The 13,364-nt window shown below is 48.8% G+C and overlaps 1 protein-coding gene across 1 annotated transcript; it reads right to left on the reverse strand.

Moving 5' to 3' along the window:
- Positions 1-1,971: 1,971 nt before the first annotated feature.
- On the reverse strand, positions 1,972-7,916 carry POU3F2 (POU class 3 homeobox 2). The gene has a single exon (XM_070418047.1). It carries the CDS (start codon positions 7,693-7,695, stop codon positions 6,370-6,372), a length of 1,326 nt encoding a protein of 441 aa, XP_070274148.1. The 5' UTR covers positions 7,696-7,916; the 3' UTR covers positions 1,972-6,369.
- Positions 7,917-13,364: the final 5,448 nt, after the last annotated feature.

A 13,364-nucleotide genomic window follows, 5' to 3' on the forward strand; every position in this document is an offset into this window, starting at 1 on the left:
TGGGCAGCAGATAATCCGGGTTCTGGGCAAACACTCGGGGACCTGGGCTGGAGGACTGGGGACGCCGGATCCTCCCGCTTCTCTCCCCTCCCGGCCCGGCCTGCAGGACCGCCTGGGACTTCCTTCAGCGGCCCGGGCTCCCCGAGTTGGGGCTCGGCCAGGCTGGGGTGCCTCGTTTGCAAGCCCGCAGCACTCACCGGCCTGGGCCAGGGGCTCCAACAACTTTGAAAGAATATTTTGTTAGGGGAGCAAACAAACAAAAAGTTATGAGTGCCAAATCATTCTCTTCAAAATCATGTGCTGTGGGTGATAAAAATTGAGGTTTATTAAGGCATGAGATTTCTCAAGAGGAGGAAGGGAAGAACTCCAAATACTCCGTACCAGGATTTGCCTGAACCTTAAAGCCTGGTGACTTACAATGGCTAATTTGTGTTACACGCCTGCAAGAAACTTTTTCTTTTTCCTACTCTCCTATGCCAAACTCGCCAGGTGGCTTTTTTTTTTTTTTCTTTTTAAACAAACCGGGAGGAAACATTGGTGGGAGGAAAAATATATGCTCCAAATAAAAAAGGATGCAGATTCAACTTTACTCCACAGCAAGGTTCCTATCGCCCGAGTTCTGTACTCTGAGAGTTCATCGCACACAATTTATAACAATCAACATCCTCTCCTTATTGCTCAGATGGGGTCCTAATGCCCCCCCTGTCTTTCTAAAATCAGTGAAAAGTGAATCTTTGTGGGGCATTTATTTCCTTTTTTCTAGATGACAGCTCCCCATTCTGAGAGCAGAGAGCGGTTTGCCTTGCCGCAGCTACCGACCACTCCGGAGCCCCGGCTCTTCCTGCAGGAACCGCATATGGAGTCCCCCACCCTCCAAACCCCAGACAAAGAGCTATAAAAACTCAGAAAGACGTGGAAGGAATAAACTTTAAGATATAGGTGCACTTTTACTGGTGTATTAAATAACATTTCAGACATTTTTTAAAAAAGAAATACATCTTAATGTTATCAACAACCAGAATTATAGGAACAATGAGAGGCCAGGGTTGTTTTGATGGGGTATAATATTGTTTCTAAAACCTCTAACAGCTAAGCCAAGCAGAGTTGTTATTAAGGTAAAGGAGAAGTACTACATGATAAAGTTAATTAACTTTTTTCTTTAAAAAAAAAGAAACAAATTTCCTAGCTTCCTACCAAATACAAGAACAACGTGGAAATATTCTGATTGTTTCTTTATCTCCATAACTAAGCAAAGCCTTAAAAGAAAACAGAAAAGCCATTTTCTGGCAGTCCTGTGCCCACATAGACAAGGGGGTATTGAAATAGCTCCAGCCCAAGTTTTACAAAGGTGGGCAAGTTTATCCCATGATTTGCTAGTGGCGAGCCCCTGCCACTTTGAATTATTCCCCATCCTGAATCAAGTGCTGGGAATAGGAACCAGGAGCCCTGGTTGTCTCCTACCACCCATTGCCCCCTGTTAATAGATTATGTTTCACTGAAAAAGTAAACTTTCCTGAATAGAGAAAACGTTTCTATAAAATTTAGCTGTACATCTCACTTAGTTTTATTGTCAAGATTCATTCCTAATATTTCAAGATGCATCTTTTACTTTCATTTCGAATGGACACAGTCCCCTTTGCCTCACTGAAATAAACAAGCAGAACCAAAGAAACACTTTTACCTTTGACCTTCACTTTACCATCCTTCCATCTTTTTTTGGTACAAACTCCATTCTTTACCTCATTCTTTAACTTGTCTAGGAATTTGATAGAATCTAGAACAGAGTCCTACAAACTGATTGAAAAACCAACAAAGACAAATCACAGAGGCCAATGATCAAAAGATAATTTCTCTCACTCAGCAGCCCAGCACTCCGGAGCTGCTTCCATAGCGAGGCAAATGAAAGGCAAATGAATGCAACATCTAGACCTACATGTGCAGGTACCAGTGCCAACCCCCCCCCCCCCCCAACCGTTGTTGCTGATGCATCTCTTTATTAATTGTTTTTGGAGAAATAAGTAGAAAGATAAGCACCTTTATTAAAGCCATTTCACCAGAAAAATAATTGCCAACCGGTGTGTGGCTCCCACTGGTAGGAGCAGGAGGGCAAGGAGAGGAGTCCTTTTGTGGCTGCATCTGGAATATAGAGGAGGTAACGTCGTGGGAACCGAGAATGTTTAGAAGTGCCAAGCACAATAGTATTAGTGGCCATTCCCTCCATCCGACCTTCACATAACTCCCACATGATCCTTTCTCCCTCATCTTACACCGTCAATTTAAAAAGTGACATATTTTGAGGAAACACAGGAGAGCTCTCAGGATGGCTGTCTTCTGCATTATTGTCTTTAGGGAAAAGAAAGGGTTTGTCATTGTGTCTAGCCAACATTTTAGGGGTGACTGCCCCACAAATTTCTCCCAGAGGCAGTGATGGAGTTTTTTCACCTTAGCATGTAATACACTCCCCCAAACGGCATGGAAACTGCTTGAAGAGCTTAGAATCTGAGCGGCAAACATGGGTCAAAACCATGGCGTGTCCGTTTAACACGTGATGGTTGCCAGTCAGTAGCCCCTGTGGCTAAGAACAAAAAACGCCTTCTCAAGGTCCACTAAAATGCCTGCAGAGGGCAGATGCTGCTTGCTTTCTGCCTACAATGGAGGAGGATATTGACCCAGAACTCAAATCTATACCCAGCTTAAACATTTCACCCATCAGCATGTCTGCGGTCACAAAACACTTCTTCTTTCTGTCACTTTGCGTTCAGACTATTGATAAGATCATTTGGCTGAATCAGTTTGGGACCTGTGTAATATTGACTAGGAGTTAGAAAAGATGATCAGATGTAATAAGCCCAGAAACTACCTTTCAAAATGGACATTTATACTAAAACCAATGTTCCAAGGAGGACTCGAAGTACATCAGCAAACTTGTAAACTAACCCAACTGCTTGGCTGTCTCACTAACCTTCGAACTGATTCTGGTAAGTGTAATGTTCATCTGCAACTATGAAACAATCTGTTATTAGCACCACAGTCTTGAGTGCTCCCTAGGTTCTTTCCTTGTTTCAGAGGCTGTTTGTTTGCCTAATGAGAAATAGACACTATTGTATAAATGAGCGCAAAATCCATCTTTTTCTCTGTAAACCTAACAGGAATAATACATAGGACCTGCCTCTATCACTTGGTAAACACACATATTGCACATAATCAGAGTTGTTTATTGAAAGATCTTTGTAAACCACTAAGAAGAATAATTTCCTTAACTCGGCCTTGTTTTTCTGTAGATCCAAATTATGTGAGGGCATGTGGGTATAGATTAAAGTCCACCTAGTTCCAGTGATAGTCTCCAAAAAACTAAAATCAGATCAGGTAAAGCTAACCTGGAAAGAAGATGCAGGGAGATCTGCATTTATTTAGAGGGGACAAACATCTCTTTGTCAGACCATGAAATGGCAAGCAAATTGAAGCTCAGACCCAATGACCATTTCAATTTAATGCTATAGGCATAGTAGCTGAATGGTTTGGGATTGATGGCGGGGGAGGTGGTTTGCAAAGAAAAGTGAATGAGAATAGTAGTCTCACTTAATAAAAAAAAAGCCTCTGAAAGTTATTAACGTGAAACCTGGCAGTATATGCATAAAATTTATTCCAAAACTTTATGAAGTATAAAGGAAGGGAAGTGTTTTACATACAACTCAACTCAGTCAGTATAAGGTCTAGGTTTTTCCCCCTTAAAACTTGGCACTATTTTTAAAAATAAAATAAAGATATTTCAATAATTAGAACAAACTATGAAGGTATTGTGCATTTCTGTTTTATGTAGATAATAAAATATTACTTTAACATAAATATATAAGGATCTCTGCGTTTTTATTTTCCCCACAAGCACAACCAAATGTACCAAAACAAAGTATTTTTAAAGAGACTGAACAAAAAAAATTACATCCCATATAGATTTTGCTCACCTACTCATTTAAAGCTACAGAAAAACAGTTTCCAGAACCTTTTTGCTTTAAAAGAAATAAATATACATTGAGGCAGGCCACTTAAAAATGATATGAAAATATTTCCCTGGGTAGCATTAAAAAAAAAAAAGAAAAATAGACAAAGAAACATTTAAACTATTTCTGCATTTCAAAAGACAGATATTAAACATATATACATAGTGGGAAGGTTCAGTGGTAACTTTCATCTTAGTAAACCTCTGAGTGTTAGAGGAGCTATAGACACATCCCCTGAACCCCAGCTTCTAACCTTACCCACTTGGTAATAAGAATCTGAAAATTCATTTCCTCCCTTTACCCTTGGCTATTGCCCTGCTCTGGATTGCTTCACTAAAGGCCAGTCCCCACACCTCAGGAACAAGCAGTGTGGTGCACCCCAAGCAGCTCCATGCCCATCTCCTTGTGACATTCATTGGGGGAAATGAAATACAGGCAAGTAAATATGCCCATTATAAGTCATCATTTATCTTGCAAAAACATTGAAAATGAAACAATCACTGGTGTTTGAAAAGACAATCTAAAGCATATTTCCTAAAACCTTAGCTACTAAGTGCAATGCTAATCTGATGCTGAACCATAATCTTATGGTATCGAGATTTAATTTTTTAAATAAAAATTTACCTAATACCTAACCAGAAAAAAAAGCCCCGATCTTTTAAGATTAATAAAAAGTGTTTTCCCTTTTAGCGGCCTTTTGTGCTGATTACTTTTAAATATTTTAACTGATCACAGTTTAATGGCATTTATTTTCAATACAATTACAGTTTTGTGTGTTTTTTTTTTCACCTCCACTTCCCAGTAGATTCTTTTGTTATGGGAACTATCCGTTTTCCATCAAGATAAGGTAAAAAATGCACTTAAAACTATTAACAAAGGGAGAAAGGGAAGGATTGAAAATAGCATTTTTTCCCCTTCTACATTTGGCTTCTTTAGTGAAAGAGGGGGTGGGTGAAGCTGTCCAAGTCAAACTGGTCATTTTCTGTAATGAATTACAGGAGAAGAAGGTATGGGACCTTAGATATAATTTGATATACAAATGAGCTAGTGAAAACGAAACCAGCCTAGAGTGGAAACACTGTTCTCTGTATGCATGTGGGTATTTGTGTGCTAAGAAACACAGTCGAGGCATACACCATGAAGTTCCCAGATTATTTTCTTTATGTTTTTTTAAAGCTATTAAAGGAACAAAGTTTAACTGCTACTGTCAGCACAAATAATTCCTTCTAAATGAAGTTATTAAAACTGAAGGCAGAGAACTATACAGGGGGTGTCTGGAGATATGTATTTCCCTAGTTCTCTTCAAAGTGCCACTTTCTTTCTGTTGAAAATGTACTTAACCTCCACATATCCTCTGAGCGCTATCACAATGGGCCCGCTTGGTAAAATGAAGCAATCGGTCACTCACTATCAATTTTTCTTTTTCTCCCCTCTGCAACCTCCCCCAGAAACACTGCCTGAAAACGAAGTTTACTTTGTGGCTGATAACAAAAAAAACAATGTTTGGCTCTCGTTTTTGTATTCCAAACTGGATTTTTGCCTTGTTAAAGACGGTAGACCATGCACATTTCCTGAAAGCAGAGAACTATTTATTTTGTATGAAGCCAATCGTTTTTTGCTTTGGTAAAAGAAGCAAATAAAAGTTACACCAATGGAAGGGAGGGGAGGGGATCTGAAGGTAACCAAAGTTCACAAACAGTAAGAACAAGTGGCTACACGGGAAGGTTAGAAATGGAGAGTGGCCAAGAGCTGGCTTCAACTCTTTCCTCTGAATAAACAAAACAAAACACAAACCGCGGCAATTTCAAAATTAACGGTGGAAGAAAGAAAAATGTGTCCATGCATTTGTTCATGTAAACTTCAATTTTCTTGCAGTGCAAATTTATGTGGTTAGATTTTGCCTACGTCAAAGAACATGTGTATTTTTTCCTCTTTCCTGATGGGGATCCACATTAAATAAACACAGCAGCATGTGCCAACTCCCGGCATTAGGAAGCTGTGTTTTGTATTTATCACGGCTTGATAGATTTTTGTTTTTGGTAATTTATTTAGTTTCGCCAGGTATCTCTCTCTCTCTCTCTCTCTCTCTCTCTCTCTCTCTCTCTCTCTCTCTCTCCTTACTCTGTGAGACACTCCATTGCCTGGGTACTAGCCTGTAAAGGTCAAAACACATCATTACACCTGCTACCGTTTGGATAACCCAGTGCCTTCGTTGCTTTCCTTATTTTTTTTTTTCTCCTTAAGGGACGGGGAAATAATAATTAAAAATAAAAGAACAATCAGAAGTTAGAGAGGGAACAAGGGGGCCAGGAAAGGGCGGTGGGCCGAAGGGGAGGGGGAGCCCCACGCTCTGCCCCTCCCCCGCTCGAGTTCACTGGACGGGCGTCTGCACCCCGTGGTGTGGTGGCGTGTCCCTACTCCCCCCGTACACATCCTCGGCGCCCGGCAGAGTCCCTCCGGGAGGGGTCATCCTTTTCTCTTTCTGTCTCCTGTTACAAAACCAAACTCTCACCACCTCCTTCTCCAGCTGTAAGCTGTCCGCGAGGGAGGTGATCTCCTGGGCCGAGGGCTTGGGGCATTTGAGGAAATGGCTCTCCAGAGCCCCCTTGACGCTCACCTCGATGGAGGTCCGCTTTTTCCTCTTGCGCCCCTGCGCTGCGATCTTGTCTATGCTGGTGGGGCTGCCCGAGGACGAGTCCGCCTCCTCCAACCACTTGTTCAACAAAGGCTTCAGCTTGCACATGTTCTTGAAGCTCAGCTGCAGGGCCTCAAACCTGCAGATGGTGGTCTGCGAGAACACGTTGCCGTACAGGGTGCCCAGCGCCAGCCCCACGTCCGCTTGGGTAAATCCCAGTTTGATCCTCCGCTGCTTGAACTGCTTGGCGAACTGCTCCAGGTCATCCGAGGTCGGCGTGTCCTCGTCCGAGTGAGGGTCGTGGTGGGCGCCGGGGTGGCCTGGCGGGCCCTGCGGGGGCGGCGGCGGCTGCTGGTGCGGGTGCGAGTGCGGGTGCGGGTGGTGGTCTGCGTGGTGCGGCTCCTCGTGCGCGTCCCGCAGGCCGTGGTGGTGCAGCCCGGCCGGTTGCCCGCCGGCGCCCAGCATGCCGTTCACGGTGAAGCTGGGCTGTGAGTAGAGCAAGCCGCCGTTGGACGCTCCCATGGAGGGCGGGAGGTGCGCTGCGGCCGCCGCGCTCCGCCATGCCCCGGGCCCCGGGTGGTGGTTGGCGGCGTGGTGCACCAGATGCGGTGGCCGCTGCTGTTGCTGCTGCTGTTGTTGCTGCTGCTGCTGCTGTTGCTGCTGCTGTTGCTGCTGCTGGTGCTGCTGCTGCAGGGCGCCTGGCCCGTGCAGCTCGTCGCCGCGGCCGCCCTGCTGTACCACCACCGAGGGCTTGATGTCCGGCTGGCCCAAGGGGCTGGTGGACCACGGGGAGCCGTCGCCGCCGCCCCCGCCGCCACCCCCGCCCCCGCCGCCTCCACCGCCGCCCCCGCCGCCACCGCCGTGGGACAGCGCGGTGATCCACTGGTGAGCGTGGCTGAGCGGGTGCCCGTTGCTCTGCAGCGCGCCGTAGTCGCCCTGCACCAGGCTCTGCGCCTCGCGGTAGCCCCCGGCGCCCTGCTGCATGCCACCCGGCGGCTCGGCGTGCACGATGGAGGCGCTGGAAGTGAGCAGGCTGTAGTGGTTAGACGCTGCGGTCGCCATGACTCTCAGAGCCGGACTGAGCGCTCAGGTTAAAGGAGCCGCGCATTTGACAGTTACTTTTTCGCCTCGGGCTCTTCTCTTCCCTCGCTCTCTCTCTCCCCCAGCGGGCAGCTCGACGACGCCTGCTCCGACGCCTTCTGTAGCTGCTCGTGCTATTACTGCTGCTGCCGCCGCCACTGCCTCTCGCCCGCCCTCGCTCTTTCTCCTCTCCCTCCTTCTTGCTTCGCTCACTCTCAGACTAGCTCTGCGCGCCCCCCTCTCCCTGTTCTCTCCAGCTCTCTCCCGCTCTCTTGGCAGAGCCGGCTTGCAGCGGCACGCGCCTGGGCCCCGCCCCCTCCGCCCCCTCCCATTGGCTCCGCGCCCTTTGATTTACGTGGATACCACTAGCAACCTCCCAGGCCGGAGCCGCTGATTGGCGCAGAGCAACTCCTCCTCCTTGCCCCCCCTCCCGGGCGCGGAGTCCTCCTAGCCCTCCTCCAGTGCCCCCTCGCCACTGATTCAGATTCTCTTAGATCTCACCTCCCCTCCTTCTCCACCCAGGGGCCTCCACCGCCCTTCTCCAAAGGGCCCCGCCCCCCATCTGTCTCCCCAGCCGACTAGCCAGGAGGGGGTAGGGGTTTGGGGGCAGGGGCTGGCCCCTGCGCACTATGGATCACAACCACTTGGAAGGATTGGGTGGGTGGATAGGGGGTGTCGGTCCACCTTCTTTTCCCTATAGGGCTTAGGCGGGGCGGGGGGGGGGGGGGCGCGGGTTGGGGCGGGGGGTGAAGAAGGAGGGAGGAAGAGAAAGGCTGAGTTGGCACCGAGTCAGGAGGCGTCTGATTTTTATTCACCTTGGGACATATACATATCAGCTTCTCTTAAACCTACAACCAGAAGCCAGGCTTCCTTTCCCCACACGGTTAGAATTTCAGTGCGCGAGTGCTTCTTGCTCCAGGGGGTGCGGACACTTTTGCCCTCAATAAAGGTCTTTCCCCCTCCACCCCGACGCTAGCGCAGGCTCTTTTCCTTTTAGGTCCCAGGTCCAATTGTCTCCCAGCCCCTCCACCAGAGGCCCCCACGAGAGGCAGGCTTAGCCCGCGCATCAGCTTGCGCGAGATTCCTGTTAAGGCGCTCCCTTTGAGAGCGCTGCTGGCCGGACTGAAAGCAAAACAAAACTCTGAAAGTCTATGTCAGATTCCCACACTAGGGCGCGCGCACAGGTTTTAGTTTAGAAAACTGGGAGTCTGCGCGCAGACCTTAGCCTTGTGCGAGGCTACAGGAGCGCTGGCAAGGGGTGCCCAGCCTCCGGGTGTGATGGAGGCACCGAGGGCCGCCCCAGAGAAGCCGAGCCTTCGGTGCTGCGTGAGCGCCCCCCTGCAATCCTGGCGCTTTTCGATGCCACTTTTCCGTTAGCTGCTTCGATGGGGAGGAAGAGTGTGTGACGGAAGATGGGCTGATGCTAGAGGAGCTTTCCTAATCAGTAACTTCTGCGGAAGCCAGTGGGTGGGGTTGGTCTAACTCAACTCTCAGGCGCTCTCTGGAGAAGCTCCCTACTTATTCTTCAGTCATGAACTCCGCAGAGAGACTGCGGGACGGTACCCTAGCGGCGCCCGTCCATTCAACACGAGCTAGACGCGCTGTCAGTTTCCCAGCCGAGCCCGGGCAGGTGCCTGCAGCAGTTTGGAGCCTGTGAGTCGGCCAGGATAGGCCTGGGCGCGGACCCAGGCAGAAGCATGGGGACTGCCACGCAAAGCCAAGCTTATGGCGGCGCCTGTACTTCAAAACGAATCACAGGTTGCTGCAGGGGAAGGGCAAAAAGACCTCAAGGAACTTGATCGCGTTCCCCCTTTCACCCTCGGCCCCGCGCGTTGCAGCGCTAATGTCGGTGCTGCCGGCAGTCATGGGTTTGTGAAGGAGACCGAATCAACGTCCAAGGGGAGCACTTTGAGGCTTCTGAGCATCTTAATCGAGACACCAAAGTAGAGCGGACCAGAGAATTCATCATGACTAACGAGGAGCGGAGCTCTTTGGGGAGTGGCTGATCTGTTTATAAATCACCACATTGAGCGCCCGACGGGGCGAGGCACGTTGGCTGAGAATTTCCACGTGCCCTGTGTTTATGAGCGTGTGGGTGGGAGAGAGCGAAATGGTGAGGGGAGGGTCGAGCCCACGGGCTACCAGCGGGACGGACCTGCAGCCCCGACGCGCGCACCCGCGCGGCAAGGCGAGGACACACACAGTGTGCTGCAAGATCGCAGCGCAAGCATGGAGCCGCTCTGGCCACGCGCCTAGGGGCTGCTGAGAATCCGCTAACTTTGTCCAGCTCGGGGAAAAAAAAAGGGGAAAAGTCTGAGGCTCGGAGCGCGCCGACTCCGCGGCTGGCCCGGGCAGCTCCTCCACTAGGAGCGACGAGACTGGGCAGCTGCCTAGCCTCCCCAACTGTGGGCGCACGGCTCCCTGGGGCTTTGGGAGCGCACTGGCCGCTTGCCAGCCGCGTCAGGTCGTGGCCTTCGGCGGCCTTCTCACTCCTCCCCCCACCCCCCACCACGCCTCTCCCTCTCCCTCCCCACCTCCAGCTGGGAGATTTCCAGCTCCCACAGATTGAAGAATCCAGCCTCCGGGAAGGGCCGCGTCCGGACACCCAGCAGCTCCCCCTCCCCCCCCTTCCGGGGCAGGTGTCTGCTTTTCTCTAGATTTGATTTCACATTTCTCTAGGGACAAGCCCCTTTGCAGCCTGTGGGGGTGATACACTAGATCGAAGAGAAAGGTTTCCCAGACGCATCTCTGAGGGAACCGAGCAGCAGGACTTGGAGTCCGTTTAAAAGCTCCCCCACCCCCGCCCCCAACTCGGGCTTAGGGCGCTGATATGTGTAAGTGGAGGTGGGCAAGAATAGGCTGCACGTGTACATGCAAACTTCCTGTCTGCAATGGGACTTCACTGGAAATTACTGTGCCACGATTCATCCCATTTGACGTCTCGAGTCTCCACTCCACCCCCACCCCCGCCTCTTTTTACTTGCAGGCGACAGAGCCGGAACGTTCCCAACCGGGTAAACTCTGGTAGTTCTATGAGGTTAACACCTCTCATAAATCCCAGGGAGTACACGAAGCAAGTTCTGCCCCTGGTCTCAGACTCCTTATCCCACCCCCCACCCCGGGAGCCGGGCCAATCGCCGGGAGGCGCGCACTGAGGCTCTGGGTACCACCTCCCCCCAAACCACCCCAGCCTCCCCGCCAGTTGCCGGAGGCCCGGTTGGCGCGAACGGCGGATACTGAGTAGCTTCGGCTTCCAGTCTGCCTCCGCTCGGTGTCTCCCTGGGGCTCCGGAAACCTGGGCAATCGGAGGTTTTACCTCCAGAAGGGGGCTTCTCCGTCCGTGGCGCTCCCTCCGCCCCCAGCGCCAGCGCCGGCGCCTTTCTTTGCGTCTGACCCAGCCAGGGCAGAATCCGCTGGTCCGCCTGCTTTTATTCCAAACGCATAAAAGAACGTTGAAGGTGTCTCAGAGAGACATCTCCAGGTTTTGATTTAGCTCATTCCCTTTCACCGTTCAAAGCAGCTGTACAAATACAGAGGCTGCTTACGCTGACGTGGAGAGGATTTCAAACAACCCTAAAATGCTTTGAACTGACAAGGTGTCTCCATGTCTCCCTCACTCCAGCACAGCTCCCCGAGACCACTCTCTCTAGGACAATGGATGAGCAGGCGGTTCCTGCTGGCCTCGCTGCCTCGGGAGCAGACTGCGGGGTCCCCTGGGCCCCTTCCTCAAGTACTGGCTCGGGGCACCTGAGAGGAGATCTTGGCAAGAGTGCCAGTCCATTCCCTTTCCCTGGGAGTGGACTTTCTCTACTCAGTCCGTATCCTGACTTGGACTCGCCTGAGGAAATGGTGAGAACTCCCTCCTGCTCGCTTGGAGAGGAAAGAACTCAGCTAATCCGAGTTTAACCCAAAAGACCCGTATTTATCCCACATTGTCACACCTCAGAATGAGGCGGGCCTGTATCAGTAACCCCCGGCATCCTCACCCAAGGCCCCTAACGTTACCTCACCTGAATAGCCGTAATGGGACCCATTTGCACACTCCAACTTGAACTCTAATTTATTAACTCGTTCATCTAGCAAACACACTCACGCCATATGTAAAATGTCATTTATTTATTCCTATATCCTAGGATTTGACAGAAAAACCACCACACATTGAGCTGACAGAACAGTTATTAAAATAGAGGTGAGATGATATTCACTTGATAGATCTTTATTTATTATTTATGTATTCCTGCGATAATAGAAATAGAGAAACAAAGGAAATTTTCTTAGGAGGTGGCTACTGGTATACACGGGTAAAACTGCCTTCTGGTGCTTTCTTTTAAATATATCCACCCTGTTTGAATCCCTTCTCCTCCCTCTCATTCTCCTCCATCTTCTGCCTTGTCCCAGTCATCCATTTCCATCTTTCTTCTCCCCTGCTGGCTCCAGAAGCTGTCTGATTTTGTGGAGAGCTCCCCCATATTTGAATGGAACATCTTTGCTAAGGGCCTACAGAACGTCAAACTGAGGCTCCCACTTCAGAGCTGCAGCTTTGAACAGCCAGGGCACACAAAGAGGCAGCTGGCTGCTTTAATAGAAACCTCCTTAAAGCTTCAAGAACTGCAGGCTTGGGATGCATTTATAAGCATGAAAAATGTTTTTCCAAGTTGCCAGTTCTTTTGAGAAACACAATCAACATTTACTGTTAAAAAGGACAGAAATTAACATCTTTAACTATGTAACAGCACAGTGTATCCTAAATTTAAAAAATATCCCATATAGGTTTATATGTTACTATCTATTCATACATTTTACAAGTTTCCAAATGTGCATCTGTCTCCATGTTATAAGTGGTCTTGAAGAAGGAAAAGTTTTCTGGAAGTTGAAACTCTCATTCTTCATATGCTTGGCACTTCTGTTTGTCCATGCATCACATACAAATGATTATATTTTATCTTGACTACTGTGTCAACCAGTGAGATGTAATGTTGTAAGTTGACTATTTAAAATAAAATTACTTGAATTTGTGGATAGTAATTTCTTTCTTTTTTTATTCCAGTTCTGAATCTCATTATTAAAAATGACCCCCATTTGTAGTCCAAAGGTGAATATTTTATAGGCAGGCAAGGCAAGAAGATTTCTAAAACCATATCACCCAGACAGTCTAGCTGTTTCAGGGATTCTTTTGAGAAATTTATGAAAGGAAACCTGGTAAATTTTGAGTGGTGAGGCCTTCCAGGGAAGAAAGCATAAAGGACATAATTCATCAATGTGCAAGATAAATTCTATTTGGAGTTAATATAGTTGTTTATACTGAAATATCAGGAGAAGAACTCATGGCGATTGGTGGGTCCTAGTTCCCTTCCTGAAAATTCGTTTTCAAAGTAGTAACAGTTAAGTGACTTCCTAACAATGAAGGTGTCCCTCCCCACCCCAATTTCCCTATCCCCTCTTAAAGCAGGTGGGTGGGTGGCCACCAGGAGGAAAGGACAACTCTTATAAATTAAAGTGATTTCAACGAAACCACCTTAGCTCTAAAGCTTTGGGAGATGCACTAAGATGAAGCTTCTGCCGCGGTCCTTTTCCTCTCTTATCTTCGGGAACAATCTAAGAAGTCGAAGGCCAGGGGCCAGAGCGACCGCAAATATCAGCTCACAGACGCG

The sequence above is a fragment of the Myotis yumanensis genome, unplaced genomic scaffold (genome assembly GCF_028538775.1).
Source record: "Myotis yumanensis isolate MYYU_CA2020_CCGP unplaced genomic scaffold, mMyoYum1.0.hap1 SCAF_6, whole genome shotgun sequence".
NCBI lineage: Eukaryota > Metazoa > Chordata > Mammalia > Chiroptera > Vespertilionidae > Myotis > Myotis yumanensis.